The 20229-nt window shown below is 41.1% G+C and overlaps 1 protein-coding gene across 1 annotated transcript in view; it reads right to left on the bottom strand.

Moving 5' to 3' along the window:
* erbin (erbb2 interacting protein) overlaps positions 1 to 20229 on the bottom strand; it is a 49179-nt gene that overhangs the window by 5679 nt on the left and 23271 nt on the right. The window contains 20 exon segments of the mRNA XM_051073019.1: positions 1623 to 3150; positions 3239 to 3422; positions 3532 to 3649; positions 3763 to 3948; positions 4049 to 4183; positions 4185 to 4223; positions 4601 to 4722; positions 6503 to 6602; positions 8402 to 8471; positions 9234 to 9349; positions 9474 to 9603; positions 11242 to 11314; positions 12153 to 12297; positions 13328 to 13402; positions 13756 to 13819; positions 16150 to 16206; positions 17298 to 17387; positions 17516 to 17594; positions 19313 to 19430; positions 19751 to 19945. Coding sequence (XP_050928976.1) covers positions 1623 to 3150; positions 3239 to 3422; positions 3532 to 3649; positions 3763 to 3948; positions 4049 to 4183; positions 4185 to 4223; positions 4601 to 4722; positions 6503 to 6602; positions 8402 to 8471; positions 9234 to 9349; positions 9474 to 9603; positions 11242 to 11314; positions 12153 to 12297; positions 13328 to 13402; positions 13756 to 13819; positions 16150 to 16206; positions 17298 to 17387; positions 17516 to 17594; positions 19313 to 19430; positions 19751 to 19936 — 3615 coding nt within the window. The 5' untranslated portion in view covers positions 19937 to 19945.

Below are 20229 nucleotides of genomic sequence, written 5' to 3'. Positions count from 1 at the left end.
CTTACATGAGATGGACAATTAAGTATGCTACCCACAAATGGGTTCCTCACAAGTTTTGTGGTTCGGTAGATTTTAAATAATTTCTAAATGAACTACAGCTCTGTAGCAGTCTTAATCAAATTGGCCAGCTTTCTGTTGTATTGATTGGTCTGTCACTGATTCTACCACAGAGCAGTAAATCTCTTAAACCACCTGGATAATGGTACAAAAAAAACAAGCAGGCCCCTTTTAAACAAGTCTATACACAAATACCCTGTTAGAATCCATCTATTTTTTTTTTCTCTGAGAAAACATCACATGTGCTAGGAAGGGCTTGTGGTTGTGAGCAATCAGACGTTGGGGGAGAGAAAAGTCTCTCCCAACGTATACTTTCATTTGTCTATAAAAGGACAAGTGAAAGATGGCTTTTGAGGGTCAGTGATCACTTCTCAACATCAAGGAGAGAAGGAAACAGACATTTCTTTATCTTCTAAGGGATGTGAAACTAGCACAGTCTGGAAGCCCCAGCTTAGTACGAGCTGCAGGAGCTAACTACAAGTTCACAGTACTCACACAGAAGCCCAGAGCTCCGTAGGCCTGTCCCTCTCTGGCACTATAGACCAGAGACCCTCGGCTGGCATGCATATCCCTACAGCTGCCGTAGTGAGACCAGCTCAGCGGAGCATTATTGGAATTATAGGAGCGAGACAGCGCATTCTGAACAGAGGGACGACATGGAGCAACCAGCACCAACCGACAGCGGTGGCCATGCAATCCACCAAATGAGAGTAACATAAAAGACACAACAAAAAAGATTTACAGGATATACAGAAAAAACATGCAGTGAATCAGACGCATTTTGCACACAGAGTTAGTAGGCTTGTATAAAGTGTCCACTTCACATTAAAGGGTCAGTTCACCCAAAATCTGTAATGGAATGTAGCCATACAGATAGTTTTGGTTTTATTTGCCCAGGTTTTGAGATACTGCTATACTGTGGAGGTGAATTAAATTTCATTTGTGGTACTCACAACACAGAAACATTACATTTTAAAAATTCAGCAATGTCTCTTTCCAGAAACCACCTAACACTGTCAGCAGCACAGACTATTTCTTCAGTAGAAAGTAGTTCCAGTGGAAAATGTTGTGATGATGTGAATCATCTGCAACACTGTTTCCAGAACGATGCACTGCTTCTGAATTTTTACATGTAATTGTTCATCTCTGTGAGGATCATCAACAAAGTTCTTTTCACCTTCATTATTTTAGGCTGCTCTAAGAGAAGGATAACTCTGAACAAAGAAAAAAAAAAACCTAAGCTATCTGCAAAGCTATGGGGATGTGAGGATGTTTTTTTTATTTGAGTGAAAGAACCCTTTAAAGGCTAAAGAAAGTCCTTGTGAGTATTTCAGTCTTATTCACATGAGTAAGTCACATATTCTAAACTAATGTAAAACAATGCTATAATGGACTTATATTGCATATAAGGAGGAGAATATTCATTATGTTGGGTCCTGGGAATGATATGGTTGCAGGTTTAACCACTACAAAAACACTGGTTAAAAACTAATTCTACCCTGAAACTGTAATGATGAGGACAAAAAAAAACCAGTAATACATTCTATCTTATTAGTACTTTTTACCTTTTCCATTTTCTTGGCCTCGATGTGCCGCATCACCTGGTCTCTCCAGTCTGCTGGCACCCTCCCTGCTCCCACTCCTCCTGACACCTGTGCAGGACCGTCCAGGAGTGAGTGCTCAGACTTCACCCTGGTGTTGGGCCTCTTGCTGGGGCTGTTGTGCTGGTAGTTGAAATCGCAGACAGACATGGTCCTCTCTGGAAGCTCGTGGGGCTGCGGTCGGGCGCTGAGAGGCCTGGAAGCTCCGGGTACGTCAATGCTGTAAGTGCGAGCTGAGAGGGGCCTCTGCATGGCCTGGCTCATTGCCAGAGGCCCTCTCGCAAGGGTGTGAATGTCCCTGTACGTCATGTACTCTCCCTCGGGCATCTGCATGCGCCTTGGGTCGCCCATGGAAGCTGTGGAGGCGGTGCTGCTTTGCCTCTGCAGAGTGCTGCTCCTAGGCTGGCTGCCGGTAGAAAGAAGTCTCTCCTTAGCCCACATGTCCCCAGAGGGTTTGGGAGCCATGGGAGGCCCCCTCTGCTGGGGCTGTAGAGGGTAAGGAGGTGCCTGATTACGATTGGAGTAGTTGGTGTTGGCTAGTGAGTGTGGAGGAGGAGGGAGGTAGCCTTGGTGTTCTGGGGGCATGGGTGTCCTCTGAGCCCAGAGGCCCTCTTTAGGCATGGCACTGCTTGCGTACTGTATATTGTATTGAGGAGGAGCGATGCCCATGGCCATGCTGGAGGAAACTGGATATTTGCTGGTGCTGGCAGGAGGCTTAGAGGAAGAGAGCAGGTCTGAAGAGGATGCAGAGGAGCTGGGGTAGATCTGCAGAGTCTGGTCATTGAGTAACTGACCGGCTGACTTGCTCCTGACTATGCTCTGGCCCTGAGCTCCTGGCCCTGGGCCAGCTCCTGCCATCCTAGTCATTGCTGCTGTATCATAGGAGTCGTCATCCCCATCAAAGGAGTATAGCCTCATGCCCCCTGCTTCTATGTTGCTCACACTGTGAGACTTCATCACCTGCGGGGGATGGCATCTTTTCTCTGGAGACAGTTCCTCTGTGCTGCGAGACAGGGACATGTCACTGCTGGCTGTCACGCCTGTCGAGGCCACGCGCACAGCAGATGTCTCCACTCTCACTGCTTGGCTTTTGTTCCCCAGACTACTGATGCAGTCACTGACCTGCTGGTTTCCATTCTGTAAATGCTCCAAGTTGTCATTGCTAAAACCCTGCTTACTGTCTAAGTCCTCTCGGGATACTGAACCATTCTTAGTTTTGTCCAGCTCGTCCAGCTGAACCATGTTGTCAGTTGGCAGCTTGGACACGTTCATGTTGATCTGGTCCCACTTGGTGTAGGTGTCTTCCATGCCGTTGTTAATTCCCTTCTCAATGAAGGCCAGTCTGGCCTCCATGGACAGATCATAGTCACCCATTTTTTCTGGCGGGGTCTGCTGGGTTTTCAAAAGGGCCTGAAGGGATGTTTCAGAGCCGTTACCATTATGGAGGAGAGGGGTGGTGTCTTTAGGCTGGTTCATATTCTCATCTTCTTGCCTACAACACAGAAAAAGACATCAGAATCTGTAACAACAGCAGTAGGAAGATTCTTCTTTGTTACTCCATGTTGAGGAATGGTACTGACCGGCTTTTTGGGAGGAAGGGAATCTTGGACTCTCTCTCAGGGGTGCACAGAGAGTTGTCCTGACTACTGTCAGTGGTCAGAGACACTGAGTCGGACATGCGTGATGGTGATGAACAGTTACTGTTGTTCTGGTTGCTGTTGGCCACTGTGTCATCCAGCAAAGAGTCTGCATCTTTGCCATCATCTGTTGATCAGAAATATCAGTCAGCATGCTATATCCTGACAATGTCACTTGTTAAGTTTAATTTTCCCCTTAAAATACTTCATTTCAGTGACTCAAACAAAACGTTTACCTTTTTTGTCCTTACTTAAAGTCACTACTTTAGGCTGATTGATGGAAATCTCAATAAGAGGGGGTCTCATCTCTGCAATTTTCATCTCCTCTTCTTCATCAGACAGCTCCTCAGAATCCTGAAGAAAAACAGATTCTTTTTCAGATAAAGCTTTAAAATGTACTTCCTGTACTACTTGTTTGTGAAACTGCGGTAACTCCTAATAATTTCAGGGGCTAAATATTCGGGTACCTCCAGTGTGTCCTCATGGTTCATCATAGAGCCCTCTGAAGATTTGAGAGGGACTTTTTGAGAGCTGTAAGACGTGTCTGAAGTGTCTTTTGATTCTGGTGCAGGGGGATTTTGGGCACATGTGTTGTCGGATACTTGGGGCTCCACGTCTGAAGCCATGCCATTGGGGCAAGGAGCCTCTATCACCTGCACAAAAACAATCCAAGAAGTCATTTATTAACGAGGAACTAAAATGAGGAGAAATGAAAGTGACATTTGCTTTCAAAAACCTTGATCTGAAGCTGACCTTAACACCCACGTCCTGCACTCCAATGTGGTTTCTTTCGATTGGTTTTGCTTCTTTCCCCGATTCATCACCGGACTCATCCTCCTTCAACCTGTGAGCAACAGATTGGGCTGTCTTCACCATGTTCTTCAGCTCCGTCTGGGTATGGTGTAGGGTAGCGCTTCAGGTTTCCCTCCTAGAAGAGTACAAGCAGACTTCAAGTTAAAATAACCTACCAACCATACAGTGTTCAATGGGAAATACATGGAGAATGATGTGCATGAGGTGCATTCAGTTATCAACCAGATACATCTCCCTTAGATAAACAGGCACTGAAGGATATATGTTTTTAAACTTGTAGGTTTACGCTTAGTGCCACCGTTCAAACTAGGCAATGATGTTTTGGTGCAGAAAATGGGACAAAAGGGAGCTTTTACATGAAAACAGCTACAACAAAGTGAAGGTTCTTGCCAGACTATACGACAATGGCTCTTGCAGCTGTGGTAAATCATGTAACTGCAGTCATTTTCCTTTCTCCAATTATGAGAACAGTGACAAATGTGTGCCACTAACCCTTGGGGGTGTTTCTCTCTCATCCTTGTCCTCGTCACACTCAAAGGCCACCTGAGCTCGGTGCTTGCGTTGTTCCTCCCAGAGAGCCGGATTGAAGCTCTCAGAGTCAGAGTTGGGAATGTCTGGAAGGAAAAAAGAAGCAGAAACTAGGATGAGAATAATTTATTAGTTTTTAATTAAGGCTTTGTAAGCCATCCCCACTGAGTTCAATTCATGCAAGTCAGACTTTGACCACAAGATGGTGCAAAGACAACACAAGGCCTGCCAATATATTGACAGAGTTGCAGAGGAACTTGAAATTCAGAGGTTAACCCCTTAAACTCTTAGAAGTGTTGTTTCAATGAACTATGTTCAAATGAAAGAGTTTGAAAAAATTACAGAACAATATTTTGAAAGGCTTGACCCTGTGCTTCAAACTGACATCACTGTACATTCAACAGTTTGACAGGAAATCCTGCTAAATTCTAAAATATAAAAGGGCAAGTTTATTGCTCGCCAATAGTGCAAAAAAACATTAATAGAATTTGCTGTAACTTCTTGTGAATATAACAATCTGTAAACCCTATACAACGATATGCCAACACAGAAATCTGTAACTACTAAGCATTCAACAGAATCTCACGCCTATGTGACTCAACATGTTGGCAAAAGAGAAGCAGGGTCATGGTTATGATGAAAATGATGTCATGATGGTTGTGGCTGTAACAGTGCAGCTTTCCTGAAACTCTGCAATAGCATCTTGCATTGTTCATCTGCTCTCTGTTGTGTCAGTGTCTGTCAACTGGCGACACAAATAAGAAACTTGACCAACATCATTGCAAATATACCCCAGCCTGTTTTTGTTGATTTAATTTTCTCAAGTTTGCACTCACATATGTTTAGACACTATAATTTCAAAGCTGTCATTTAAGTTTTAGAATGTGCATCAGTCTTCGTGGTTTCCTGTGTTAAAAAGCTCTTTGCCTCGACATAGATGCTCAATGACCAGAGAATGCTTGCTAGCATGCAACTAAATTCTGATAAGGTGATCTTAGTTGAAATGAGATCATATCAAAACTGTTAGTTTTCTACAACCTAACACACCTTATCAGATTGTGAACACACGGTGGATAATATGAGTCACCTGGTGTGTGCTCTCCATATCAACAAGTTGTAAAACATAATAATTGCAGTGAGGTCATGACTTCTTCCAGCTTCTCAGGAAAGCACGAGGAAACAGATAAAAGCTCTTTTGGAAAAATTCCTGGTACTTAACTATGGAAAATGGTATAAAGCAGATGACTGCCACATAGCAAACAGAGGCTAGAACTAAGATACAGTAACTTTCCTGGTGGTGCGACACATCGATTTTTGTGTCAAAAATAAAGTACCTGACTCTCAACAATTTCAGTGGTTCCAGCGTGCAGATCTTGAACCACTAATTACTCTGAAGCTAAGATGCAACAGGGTCAGTGCAAGCTGTCTGATGCAATAGGAAACCTAACCAAACTAACAGATGCTTGACAAGAGAAGAGGACTAGTGTTTCTTCTGCAGTGTTTCTCCTGGTCTCAGATAACGAGGTCCCTCATAAAATATGCATCCAGGGATCCTTGCAGGTCACCTCTTGGACTGCTACAATAAAGACGGTAGTTGCAGTCGTAGTGGTGCTTGAGAATTTGACATCAAAATTAATTTCCCAAAACTCTGTTCTGTCTTTATAAATCATGCTCGTATCAGTCGAGTTGCATGAATGCTTGGTAAACTGACTGCTTAACGAGCCCCAGTCTTTAATACCCAACACTACTACTGAGCACTTATTAATGAAAACAAGTCAGGAAAATTTGCAGTTTGAGTGTCTGTCAGATGAATCATGAAAGAAAATAAAAAGAGAAATTAAGTCTTGTTGAGTGCACAGTACTCACAGTCCTCAGTCCTGGTTTGCTGGGGGAACATGTAGTTAGTCAGCACAGTTTTGTGCGTCTCTGGATCCTCCTCTTTCTGGAGAGGGATCAGGGGCTTTGACTGTGGGAGACAAAAAGTAGGTTTGAGTGTGCTGTCTGCAATGAACAGAGCTTTGTCGAGACACTAAGTGCTCAAAGAGTGCCCTGCTGTTCCCTGTGCCTCACTTTAGCATGGCAAGTAAACTGGAGTACATCGCCAGTACATGAAAAGACTTAAATCTGGTCAAGTGGAGGACACATAACCGTGGGGGGAAATGATGATGATGAATTTAATGTGCTTCCCCCCAACTCCCCAAACTGAGTTTCTTCTTCTTCTTTCTTCCCTGTAATCTGCTTTGACTGGGGCATTGCTTAAGTACATCAGGGTGCCTCTTTCTGTCATCCATTCCTTGATGAAGTTGCCTTAAGCTCCATCAGTGTCCCATAGGCCCTGCCACCATTGTGGCATCTGCCCAACAGTATCCTTGAGCTGCTTGCTGCCTCTTCTGGATTTCATTTCTGCCACACAACAGGTGCTGTACTCCCGACTCTTACTAAGTGAAGCTAATTAATATAGCCCCTTCATGGTGTCATTAAGTTCTTAAAAAGTTAGTGACATTGAAGGAAACATTTTCATACACTGTAATGACCCGAAAGCCTTTATAAAAGAATTGATTGTGTAAAATAAGATTACACACGTGATTAAAAACTGTCACACTGACAGACCTCATGTCTGTATGAGAGCTGTTTTGAGAGCCTAGAGACAAAAGCTTGGTCACCCATGGTCTTGAACCAAGGGAGAGCCATAAAGCCCTGGTTATATGACTCTAGATTCCTGCCTGTGCAGCATCCTGTTAAGAATTCACAAATGTAAGCAGGAGACTGTCTGTGGAGAGCCTTGTAAACGATAACAAAATTCTAAAATTTGATTCTGTACTCAGTAGGCAGCTGACGTGAGGCCAGGACAGGGGAAATGTGGGCTCTATGGCTGGTTCTGAATAACAGTTTTTTTCTGCAGTGCTCTGATAGAGCTGCAGTTTTTGTTAAGACATTTGAACAGAGACTTAACAATAGTCCGGCCAGGATGAGGAAAAGGCATGAATAATTGATTTGAGAATGCGGTAAGAATCAACAGACTGTAATTTAGAAATATTTATAAGCTGGAAAAAGCAAACACACTGAAGCAATGCAGTCTTCTCTAACCTCACTTTGCCTCTGCACAAATAATAACTCTTCCTCTAAGTTTGATATGGGTAGCTCAACAATTCCTTTCCCATGCAAAGCTATACTGCTATGACAAAGTTGGACTTCAAGTCACTTCCTCACACATGAGCTGGCCAGACTTAAGCATTTCCACCTCTGTTAAGCTTATCTTGTCGAGTGCCACATTTGCCAGGGCTGAAGTCCAACTTTCAAGTACCACAACTTGCCTGGTAACCTCGATCTGTTTGTGCCCGCTTTACTTCCGAATAGCCGCTGTTGCCTTATCTCACCAACTGGCTTCGTCTGTCATTCAGATTTGTGTCATATCACTTTGACAGGCTTTACGGCCTTGTCTAGATCACCATACTGTGTGCCCTTAAACATTTACTATGGTCAGGACATTCATTAGGATCCTCCTACACTTTAAAGATGTAGAGTTTAGGGTATTACCAAGTCTGACCTACATTGCCACTTGGCATGTTTAGATCGAATGTCCTGGAAGTGGTTTGCTGCATTTTTAATATGTTTTTTCTGTGAGCTACTTGACCTAGGTAGATTAACTTATAGCTCAATGCAGTGGCCTGTCATGTATCCTGCTGCCATTACAGTCTCAATAGAACATCATTGTCCGACAGCTGTGAGACCTGTGAACTTGTGACATAATACATGTGATCTTACCTGATTTTCAGACAGCCACATTGCAGTCATCTGGTTCAGTTTAGTGAAACTGTAAGGAAGATTTTTCAGCCTGTAGTGGACCAAAAACACAGGTGCTTAATCATCACCAGCAACCTACAAGACTCGCAAACGGTCTATCAATTTCATTATGTAAGGCAAATTTGATCAGTGAGGATCCCACTATAAAGTGAGTTGGTAGCTGTATTTCATTTTTACTTAAAAAAATGTCAGTGCTCTGGGGTGGTGGCCAAAGTTATTCAGTGTATTTGGCACAGAGCAGACACAAGGAACGGAAAACCCCTGATTAAATCCTCAATCAGTCCTCAGCTTCCAAACTCATTTTCATTCTGGCCAGAATTAAGATCCTTCGATCATGATGTTGTAATTAGCAGGTTAGATTTCAGACTGCATGTGTGCTCTTGTAAGAGTGAAACCAAGAGACATTCTTTTGCTTTTTTTTTGTTCTCACCAATTTTCATGGTGAAGCAATAACTGCAAGGCCTCAGGAACGCCATTCAAAAAGCTACTTTTAAAATGAGTAGTGTTACAAATCCAGAATATTTTTATCTACTGATTAATCTGCTGATTATTGTCTTGACTGAGTGATGAATTGTTAGTCTAAAAATGTCAGAAAATAGAGAAAAATGTTGGTGATCTTTAAATGTCTTATTCTGTTTGAGAACAAAACTCAAACTGTTTTAAATTACAATAATGTAAAATAGGGTACTGCTCAAAAATGTCTTTTAGATAGCAATAATCCAAAACAGAAAAAAACAGAATTACTTCTTGCCCCCACACTTGACTCACTGTCACACTGTCAGTCCAGACTCACTTGTTGTTGCTGAGATTGATGACCTTGAGCCTCTGCATGTCACCCATCTCCTCAGGCAAAGACTCCAGCTTGTTGGAATGTAGAAACAGCACAGTTGCATTCTTCCAGTTGCCCAGCTGTGAGGGGGAAAAAACCAGGATTCAGAGCCACGCTAGCGGTTACAGATGAGCATGCTGGCATGCTGTGCCAGTCAATGGATTTTGAACAAACACACATATATGCACTAATGCGCACACTCACCTCAGGAGGAAGCTGGGTAAGGAAGTTATGATCTGCAGCAAAGGTGCGGATGTTGACACACTGGCCGACAGAAGAGGGCAGGGCTTCAATCTCATTGAAACTACAGTCCAGCTCATCCAGAGATGTTAGCCTAATATGAGAGGAAGCCAGAGGAGAGGACATTAATCATGTGATAGTCCAGCAGATAACACACTTGCACTGACTGTGACCATGTTTAAATCCAAGTTAAAGACTTTTACATTCTGCACAGCCTTTAGCAGAGTCTTAAATACTCATCATGAACCAGATGTTTTTATGCCATTTTCTTTTACAATATTAATGCATTATGCACAGGGCTTCTTTGTGTATGAAATGTGTAATACAAACACATTTGCCTTGGCTTACATACTATGTCACAGATTTTGGAATGCCAACATGGTAAAATAAGATCTCTTTGTCTGTCAAACAAGGTAGTATTACTGGGCACCCTGAGACTGTGAAATGTGTCTTTATTTCTCTACATAAGAGCTGAGCAATTCTTTAGTATAACGGTGTGCTACAGTGGCAAACATACTTCAAACCAACAAAACAAGACCTACAAATACAGTGACATGAAAGGGCTAGATAATGTTAAAACGCTTCAGAATGATTTGTTCAAACAAGAACTGATCAGCTTTGGTGCAGACCAGCTAGTGTGACAACATCTTACATTATCAGTAAAATGTTCAAAGACATTTACACCAAAGCTGATGCATCTTAAGAGCTTCATGGACATGATTTAAAAACAGTAACATTTCAAACTGAACCCAGGTTGACAGAGAAGTGCAGTGCAGCTGGGGCTTTCTACTGAATGAAAAATGCAAATGCACTCTGGGGATTCAGATGAATGCAAAGTGAGTGTGACCTGCGAGAGAGCTGCTGTGTTATAGTACCATCAAACTCCAAAACACAGGATTTCACCCCCTGCCTGCTGAATATAGACCAGGGACAAACAACACAGGGCACCAAGAGTGCATTGAATAAAATCAGCTACATATAAATGAAAAAATCAGCTTGCTTAATCTAAAATCCTTGCATGGGATTAAACTAAACCATAGGCTTTGTCATATAATCTGTGTCAAAGTACACAAGGAGACACATTCTAACATAAGGGATAATTGACAGTGTTAGGTAACAATGGATGAAAAACACAACTGTACACCTGTAACTGTAATTAACAGTTGATGTAGATATGTTTTCTTTCATGGCTGTGAGAGAGGACAGATTAAAAAAAAACAAAAAAACATAGATGGATTAAATTGGAGCCTAATCTTTGTGCTGGACCACAATGATTCAGAGTAGATGGACGGTCAACATGTCAGCCGGGTTCTCTTACTATAGCCTCAGCAGCTGTTGACTGCTGGGTTTACCTGCCTGCTGCAGACAGCATCAGTCTGAGAACAGCGGCGGCTGATTTAATCTGTCAGTATCGTATCGGAGGGTCATCAGGGCAAAGATTATCATCGGCTCCTCCTCAATAAAGCAAACCTCAACGGTTTCCATGAATCAATATGGCAGAACCATGACATTCCATTATTGTCATTCAGGCTTCATAATCATGGCCGTTATCAGTCACTCAATATAGTCCGTATTAGACCAAAACAAATAAAGCAACAGAACACACTATGTTTAATGGGAATATCTGACAGACGTTTCACATGATCAGTGAATGGAAGATGAAAACAGCACAGTAATCCACTGATCTCAGGGTTTATTCTGCTGATATTAAAGCTGCTGCTGTAACACTCACCCTCCGACAGAGTCTGGCAAGTACATCAGCTGGTTCTCATCCACTTTCAGTGTGGTCAATTTCTTCAGTGAGCCTAAAGAAAGAGGGAAAGAGAGAGGGGAACAGAGAGCTATTAGAGAGATGCATACAACAGCTCAGGGCAGCTATTGATTATCACTTGCTGTTGCACCACAAAGAGGAATATCAATTACAGCAGTTAATTGGATCAATTCATACTATCGTCAATACAGTAATCAGTTTAGTAGTAATCAACTCGGACATCTATGGCACTCTATCTGGAGTCATCTGATTTTATTAGTTTAGTCTTAACTCATGAAGATTACAGCTCTCCCAAGGGATGAATTACAAATATCCATATTATCAGTTTGGCCAGGCCATAGATTGATATAAATGTGATATAAGTTTAATTTGTCAGCGACGGCAAAAGGAACTAAAACAGAAAAAAACTGACGATATCTGAGAAGGAAGATATAAAAATAAGGAAGATAAAAAACCACACAAAGAAGCAGTTATGAGATATTGATTATGTTTTATAATCATACTTGAGATTTTTTGTTATAACCAACACTTTTTTTCCTTTGGGCGTAACTCAACATCTTGTGGCACTACTACACTGTGGACAACTGAGATTATATTGGAGCTGAAGAGATGGCAATTGCAATCATCTCTTCTGAGATGATTTCTTCCAGTATGATTCTTGAAAGTTGATGGCCTTTTAGTGTTATGAAAACACATTTTAGCTGCACAGTAAAAACACTGTCAGGTCAGCCATGGGAATAAGAGCACTAAAATACAACGCAGGCCCAGGAATTTAAAAAAAGTATTGGCAATAGCTAAAAGGGAGTTAGGGTGTTTCATATTGGATTTTCTTCAAGTAAGGTGTTTGTTTGTGTGTGTGTTGTAATCTTCACCAATGGAGCCGGGCAGCTGCGTGAGGGCATTGTTGGAGAGTAGGAGGTCCTGTAGACTCTCACAGCCGCAGATTTGCTCATCTACCATCTCCAGGTTGTTCTTGGACACATCCAGGTATACCAGCTGTTTTAGCGTCCCAAGCATCTGAACGGATAAAAGGAGACAAACAGAAAAATTCAGTGTTTCCCATTCATGAATCTATACCTATGAATTGATCTATGTATATATCAGTATCAGCACTGACTTCCACATATTGATTTTCTATTCTTTCACCATTTCAGATGGCTAAAATCTTATTGCACTGTAGAGCTGAGCACAGCGCATTGATTCGCTCAACTTCCCCTTTCCCTGCTCTCACTCTCTTTCTCACAAACACATTGATAACAGACCCATCTTTGAATAGCCCCTCCTCTCCTCCTCTCTGGATCTAAACATGATCATGCGTAAAAGGAAGGATTGTTGTTGGCTTTTCCCTGCAGAGAAGGTAGTTAGCTGAATTTCTGTTCTGCTGTTGGCTGAGCACAATTAAAAAAAATTCCCAAAACATCTTCAGCAGTGAGGTTAAGTAACTGATTCTCAGCTGGGAGCAACAAGCAAAAATAGTGTTTTCCATTTTTTTAAAATGAAAAGTTATATAAAAAGGTAAACAGTTGCTGTGTTCAGTTTTGCTTTATATGCTTGACAGACATCATTACTTCTACAAGGGCAGACTGTGATTACAGCTGATGCTATTGAAAGGCTGGCAGCAGAACTAATGCTTTAATTATGACCCAGTTACAAACAAGCTGGCCATTTGGATGAAAAATGAATCTCATATAACACATTCTGACTATCAAAGCATCATTATAAATTAATTATGTTTGAAGAAAAGAATAACAGTGGCAGAATTTTTTCTAAGTAGTACTGGGACATCTGCAAACTCAAAAGTCTGCTTTTTTTTCCTCTCAGACTGTCTAACTGTGTTCATCCAGCAAGAGAATCATTTCTAGACTATAGTTTATACACTGCTGGTTTTCAGACCTCAAAGTCTGATGTAAACTGACTATGGTTCATTTTGATGAAGATTTAGGCAGACACTTAGCTTGAAAATCACAGGAAATAATCTCAAGTTGATGTTTTGAGACACAGCAGGCACTGAAAGTATGCAAGCATGGAGAAGAACTATAAATTATACCCCAGGTAAAAACGTCAGTCTGTTCCCGTCCATCCACAGTTCCCTGATTCCAGTCAGCTGCTCCAACACCTCAGGCTACAGATGTAAAGAGGACAAAGGAGGTTAAGTGATATGCATGTATGTGTGAGTGTTTAAGGGGGTGTGTGTGTGTATATGTGCCTGGTGGGCTGGGACAACAGTCTAACTCATAAACAAACTAAAAATCATCATGAGGCAATTTATTTATTCCACTGTAATTATTGTATAATAAGAACATTATCTTGCAGAGGAAAAAAAGAGCACTTATTGTTTGTGCTCTTAAAAGACAGAGCTTCCATTTACAAAATGACAGAGAAAGAAAGGGAGCAGATTAAGGAAGGAGGAGGTGAGGTCACCACCAGAGAGGTAGAGAGCCCTGGGCACTGACAGACCGACTGACAGATACTCACCACTTCAGTGAACTCATTACTCCCCAGGTCCAACCTCTCCAGCTGGGTGAGTTTCTGCATGCTTCTGTAGACACAAGAGACAGACAGGGAGTGAGATAGTAAAAGGTAAGGAATAAATAAAATGACTCAAATATGACTACTTGAATGGAAAACACTAAACTGCACCCTGGTGATAAAACAAAAGCATTGGGCAGGATTACAAGCAATATGGGCAGCGTGCTTCAAAAAGCAAGCCAAAAGAAACTTTCCTTTTTCTTTAAGATTATCTGTTAATTGGGTTATATTTTGGATAGCAAACATGCTCTGCCTTTATTCCTTTTACTGAATAATTTTGTGAGGAAATAAATACCATTTAGAGCTCAGGCGTGACAGAAATATGTTTTGAATAATGGAAAATGTGACGTATGTTAGCCCCTAAGCCTTGCTCCAGAATTTTCTCTCCACATTCAGGTCACAGTCTCACATTCTCTGCTACACTGTAAACAAGCTGATAAAAACCAGGACTACTCAACTTTTTACAATATTTAAATTATCACCAGCGACAGAAAACTGGAGATAAATTATTCTTTAAGGCTTGAGTCACATTCTGAGGAGCAATAGTGAGGAAATATCACACTCAGATTCTCCAAACTCTATTCACAAAAAGACTTTGAAGGCATTTAAGCTACAATGGCAGCAGCAAATACTGGATAGTGATTTTTTTTATCTCACCCACACACAAGAGTCTCAAAAAGTGAGAGTTAGATCTACAGGAGCCCAAATGCTGAGTTCACTAAAAGACATTTCACTCAGCTGTTCATAAAATTCATTCATAAAAGTGAGGTGTTTAAATTCTAGAAATCTGGCATGATAATGAATTGTGGTACACAAATCAATTTTAGGTTAAGGGAAAATTGATAAGGAGTACAAGTAGTTTTATCACGTCAAGTTGAAAAAAATTCTACACACAAAAACAAGACCAAGACCAAGACCAAGACCAAGACCAAGACCAAGACCAAGAGACCATGACTGAAGATGAAACAGAGATGTTCTGAGATCTGTTTGGGAACAGATATGATGTTACTTTCACAGCAGGGATGAAGTGTGTTTCCTTGAGGGAGATTCAGCACAGGAATGGAGAGCAAAGGCCCACCAACACTACTGTGTAAGTCTGTTTTGTTTTTAGGTGCTCCTCATAAAATAAGAATGTCAGACATACGGTGCAAATTATAAATATGATTTAAGCCCTATGGTGATTTTTTTTTTTTTTTTTTTTGGTCCTTGGTAATATGAAACTATTAATCATGTTGATATACTTGAGCATTAGCCAGCTTTGTCACATTCTTACCTCAAAGTTGGCAAGAACACCAGAGACCCCCATGTGAGCTGAGAGGGGTAAGAATGAGCTGTGCTGGCTCATCTAGAAAGCGAGTTCATCAGTGAGAAAAAAAACGAACACCACGGCTTATGACCTCAAGTTGTGAGGAACACAGCAGCCTTTTTTAAAATACAGAGAAACTTTTAGTTTATGCATGTGCTTGGTGTGTGTCTGTGCACTGAGAGAGAAGAGGCTGCGCTTTCAATGTGGAAGCTCTGAAAAGACTTCCACTGCCCCCCTTTGTGCATGCACACATTTGTTTACATCTCTGAAATGCTTGTGCGTTACTCTGGCAACGTTCCCGATCATTAGTCCTTTTCTTTGTCAAGGCTCCAGCCTTTAACAGGTCTGGCCTCTGTCATATAAACACAGCGAGAAGAGAGGATCCGCTCTGAGCCCCAGCACTGCACTGCACTTTATAAACCGATGGGCCCGTCAGTCAGTCAGTGAAAAGTAAGAAAAAGGAAAGTGAGTGAGATAACAAAAGAAAACTCAGCCAGAGGGAGGAAGGACAAAAAAGGCAAATAGGGAAATATTTTTGCTGAGAAAATGGGAAGAACATAAAATGGAATGATACAGCAAGTGAAGCATGAGTGAACACAGAAAGGGAAAGTAGCTACCCCATCAGTCACCTGGAGCTTTCTCAAATATTCGTGGGACATTTAGTCTCCCAGCGGCACTCTAACCTTCTCAAATGGTGAAATAACCCTCACCACCATCTCAGAAGAGGATTATAAAACCTGTCACAGCAAGCAGCCAAGTAAAAGGGGCTCTTATGTAACACTGTGGAATTTAATACTACAGTTAGAGGTGTGGAGAGGCAGGCAGGATGGAGGACACGGCAGAGACGTTGCTGGGGTTGTGAGAGGAAGGAGACAGTGAGGAAGTAATAAGGGTAAAAAATCGTGACGTGCGTCAGGACGCAAACATGACACTCACAGTGACGCTGCTCTTTTATTTTGTGTTTCTGAATGTATGATGCTTGGAAAACACGAGAGGTAAAAAAAAAAAAAAAAAAAAAACTAAAAAACACTTACTTAGGCAACATCTTCAACTGGTTCTCCCTCAGCTCCAAGATCTGTAATTTAGTCAACCTGCAACCAAGTAAAAAGCCAATGTCAACCACACATATTCAAATTACACTGTCAAGCATCTGATATTCATAGTGCAGTGAACTATATTTACATTAATTAGTTGAGTTAGTGAGATCAGTTTACTGTCATACTTAGTTTTGGCAATTATTACAGCTATGACGTGTGACTACGTTTCTGTTGGTAACTTCAGTCAACAAACAAAGGATCTGGTGTAATTATCTCTTGCACTAAAGCAGGGCCCATACAGAAAGTAGAAGGTGAGTGTTAGTGAGAGGAAATGGGCCTATGGGGCTAACACCCACGTGGGCGTCTCACGTCACATGTTTTGTGTAATCAGAGAGCTCCACACGAACTATTGTGTAAACTACAAACTATAAAAGCATGACTAATTGCACTGGTTTTAATGAAATAACCTGTTTAACCTTCAAGAGAAGGGACTGCCCCTTAAAATGATAGATTTGACAAATCAGCATGAATCATAATCTTTAACATGATAAATGAAGTACACTGAAATAATAACTTGACATGGGGCAAATAATAAAGCAAAAATAGCTCTTAAAGGATTGTTATAGAATAAATCAATAAAATATGGTCATCCAACAAAACGTATACCTTAACTATGAGGCTGCCCTACAATGTATATGCCTTAATAAACCATGCAGCAGTACTGTAGATTAGGCAGTGGGAGGAAATCTCACAGGCTGGTCTAACCTCATTAAGCCAGTCATTCTCTCAAATGTAAGATATGTTTGGGCATTTGTGATCTTTCCCTGCAGGAAGTCTTTTTTTTTTTTTTTTAAACTGGAACAAAGATTTTAAGAGATGCCTTTACAAAATTTAATTCCATAGAAAGAGTAAACTACACACTTCTCCTTCTCCAAAATTAGATCATGTAGTCATCATTCTTACACAATCACAACCATGTCACTGTCATGACCCAATCAATTGCTAAATGTGGCTTCACACAAAACATACACTTAATACCACAGTCAAACAATAAAGCCTGAGTGTACAGTTTGTACTTCAGCTTTTTTTTTTTTTTTTTTTAAAGAAACAATTTCATCTTAATCCAAACCGAAGAACAGACTGACCTGCCAAAGCTGGCTGGTAGGAACTCCAAAAAGGCATCATTCAGGTAGAGCTGCGTCAGACTCAGAAGCTGCGTGAAGCCTTCTGGGAGCCTGACAACACATAAAGTACAGGAATATCATCACTCACACAAAGCCTCAAAAAAGCATGTGCCACATTAAACCAAAATGTAGTTAGTTACAGATCAACGGCTGTTATAGAAGGCTGTGCTGTTACTCACTTGGATATGGGATTCACACTGGCTTCTACAATAGCTAGGACTTTGCAGTTTTTGATGTTTTCTGGAAACTCCTGGATACCTAGAGAGAAATACCAGACACAAATTACCATAACTGGTTTATACAGGTTTAAATACGACAGCTACACAGCACAGATTAAACATCTGGAATGTTGTATCGTAACTGTTTTACTAGCGCTGGCACAAAACAAATGACTCCTGTCAGAATCAAAAAGATGAGGGATAATGAAAGCCATCTTGCTTATGTTTAGCAGGAGAAGCTTTGTGAATGTTAAACACAGGTGGTTTGTGAGCGCTCTGTGGATTGTGAGTACAAGCAGGAAGGCTCTCTGCCTGAACTGTGTGTGCTCAAGGTACATTAAGAGTGGCTCGGCACCTTTCCTCTCTAAACAAGCACAGAGAAAGAGCGCTTAAGGTGACATAATAAAAGAGAAGGATAGGAAGAAGAAAAAAATGAAAGACCACTGAGTGATAGTCTGCAAGTTCTCAAGAAACATCCACAATGAGCAAACTGCAAGAAAGAGGACGTGATCAAGTCTCGAGGTTTATTTCCACCCACTTTGTTTTGTGTCCACAACACTTAGCACAGAGTGCTTTGTGAGAAAGGATAAGCTACTTTTAATGTCAACGCGACACATGCAACTCTGGTTCATGAAAACACCACCACATCCTTCAACATCTGTTTAATGTAGGCTGTCTCCTTATTCATTTATGTTAGAATCACGTTTTTAACCTTTCTCTCACCATGAAAGGGTTTTTTCTGAGCATAGTCCTCTTCAACTCTGCTTAGTTTTAAGGTCATACATTGAAGATCAACCATCTAAAACAGTAACCTGCACTGTTGACAGTTTTAGCTTGTGGTGCTTAACATCCATTTGGGATGCACAAAGAAAATATCAGATACTGAGATTGATGTGTAATTACTGACATGTCTGAAGCAAAGCACTTTGTAGAAATATGCAACAGGCTGTTATGTAAATGCTGAATTTTTAAAAATAGCAGAGTCACCTGATTGAACCTTTATGCAGCTGGCTATTAGAACTGTCAAGCCTTCAGACACTTTACTCTGCAGTTGTTTGTTCTAACTAGAGCAACATTGACAGTGGAAAGTTTTCATCAAACAAGCAACATTTAAAGGACTTATTCAAAGTTCTTAACCATATTTAACAGTGTGAATTTTAACCATCAAAGAGGTAAATGTCACACTTCATGAAATGTTGTCACTTCCCACTCTATGAAACCGCTGACAAGACAGTTTGAGTTGAGCACCCTGTACAGATACTCTCATAGTCTGAGAATCAGCTCAGTGGAGTCTCATCTAGCACTCATCACTGCACTATGAAGAAAGTGTCTAGTATACTGCAGGTCTGGGCTTGTCCCCTCTCTGTCACATCTGAGATTCTGAGTGACGCAGTCTTGTGACATAACGTGGTAAATGAAACATGCTGTAGCGTTTTACCACACAGTATTGTTGAAGCAATTGAAACACAGTATCATTTATGTAACTCTTTCCTGACAACGTCTTCTTTTTTCGCTAATTCTTTCTTTTCACTGATTGATGTCAATAGCAGTCACGACAACACAACAACTAGGTTACACTCACACATTTGAACTTGACAGGTCACTGAACTAGTGGCTGTGATCAGTTTTTAGCTCTCAGCAACAAGATCTGAACAACAGTTTGAAATGACCCATTTAACCTTAAACACTTCCAACCTGAGTGACATTTCTGAAGAAAAGTTACAGACATACAGTAAAATGAGTTGTTATGTTGCTTACTGTTTTTGCTGACATCAAGCTCCCTGAGGTTGATGAGGTTTGCAATCGCTGCCGGCAACACTGTTAGGTCATTATCTGGCATGCTCAGTCTGTGTAGTAACTGGCAGTTAAACAGTTGCTGGTGGAGACAGAGAAGAGATAGCAGTTTTTTTTTTATTATCAAAAAGTGTATGGCTGAACAACAATATACTGTATATTAGAGGTTTAAATGTCATGAATATCCTTTAAGTTCAACTGCATCATTCAAAGGCTCCAGATTAAAAATGAGTATGAATGAAGTTAAGAGCGTCCACAATGCAAGCTTTTCATGAGAAAAACTAGACAAACGTGTTGAGTTAATAGTTAGCATGTAATGCCTCAAAAAATGTTTTAGAAAATGTACATGGTGAACAAATGAAAATGTTAAGTTCATATACATAACAACTATGTGCTCCTTACTTTAGGCAGTTCCTCGATCTGGTTGGCATCGAGGTAGAGTTCCTGCAGGGTCTTCTCAAAGCTAAAGATCTCCTTAGGAACAGTCTCCAGGCTGCAGTGGGAGTAGTCCAGCGATGTTACCGTCTCCTCCTCACCCCGCAAGCAGCGGCACGGCACCAGACGAACAAACAAGCTCCGCTTGGACATCCTCAGTCACTAGAGAGGAAAAACAGAGATATGTAAAGGGAGTAGAGGATTAGGAGGAGTTGAGGAGGCTAGACAAATGTCTAGTGCTTCTTTCACACTTCTGCTTCAAGTGACCAGATTCAGACGTTTTTATCCTTCCTATGCAACACATCCATAATGTTTTAGTGCTGTGTAAAAAATAAACATTCAGCATACACACACACACACACACACACACACACACACATATACATATATACATATACATACATACAAATTTTAATATCCAATCTGTGCGTCTGATATGAGACCAT

This window comes from Lates calcarifer, linkage group LG9, assembly GCF_001640805.2.
Source record: "Lates calcarifer isolate ASB-BC8 linkage group LG9, TLL_Latcal_v3, whole genome shotgun sequence".
Classification (NCBI taxonomy): domain Eukaryota; kingdom Metazoa; phylum Chordata; class Actinopteri; family Centropomidae; genus Lates; species Lates calcarifer.
The sequence above is the reverse complement of the archived record's forward strand: the minus strand, read 5'-3'. Positions and strand labels throughout refer to the sequence as shown.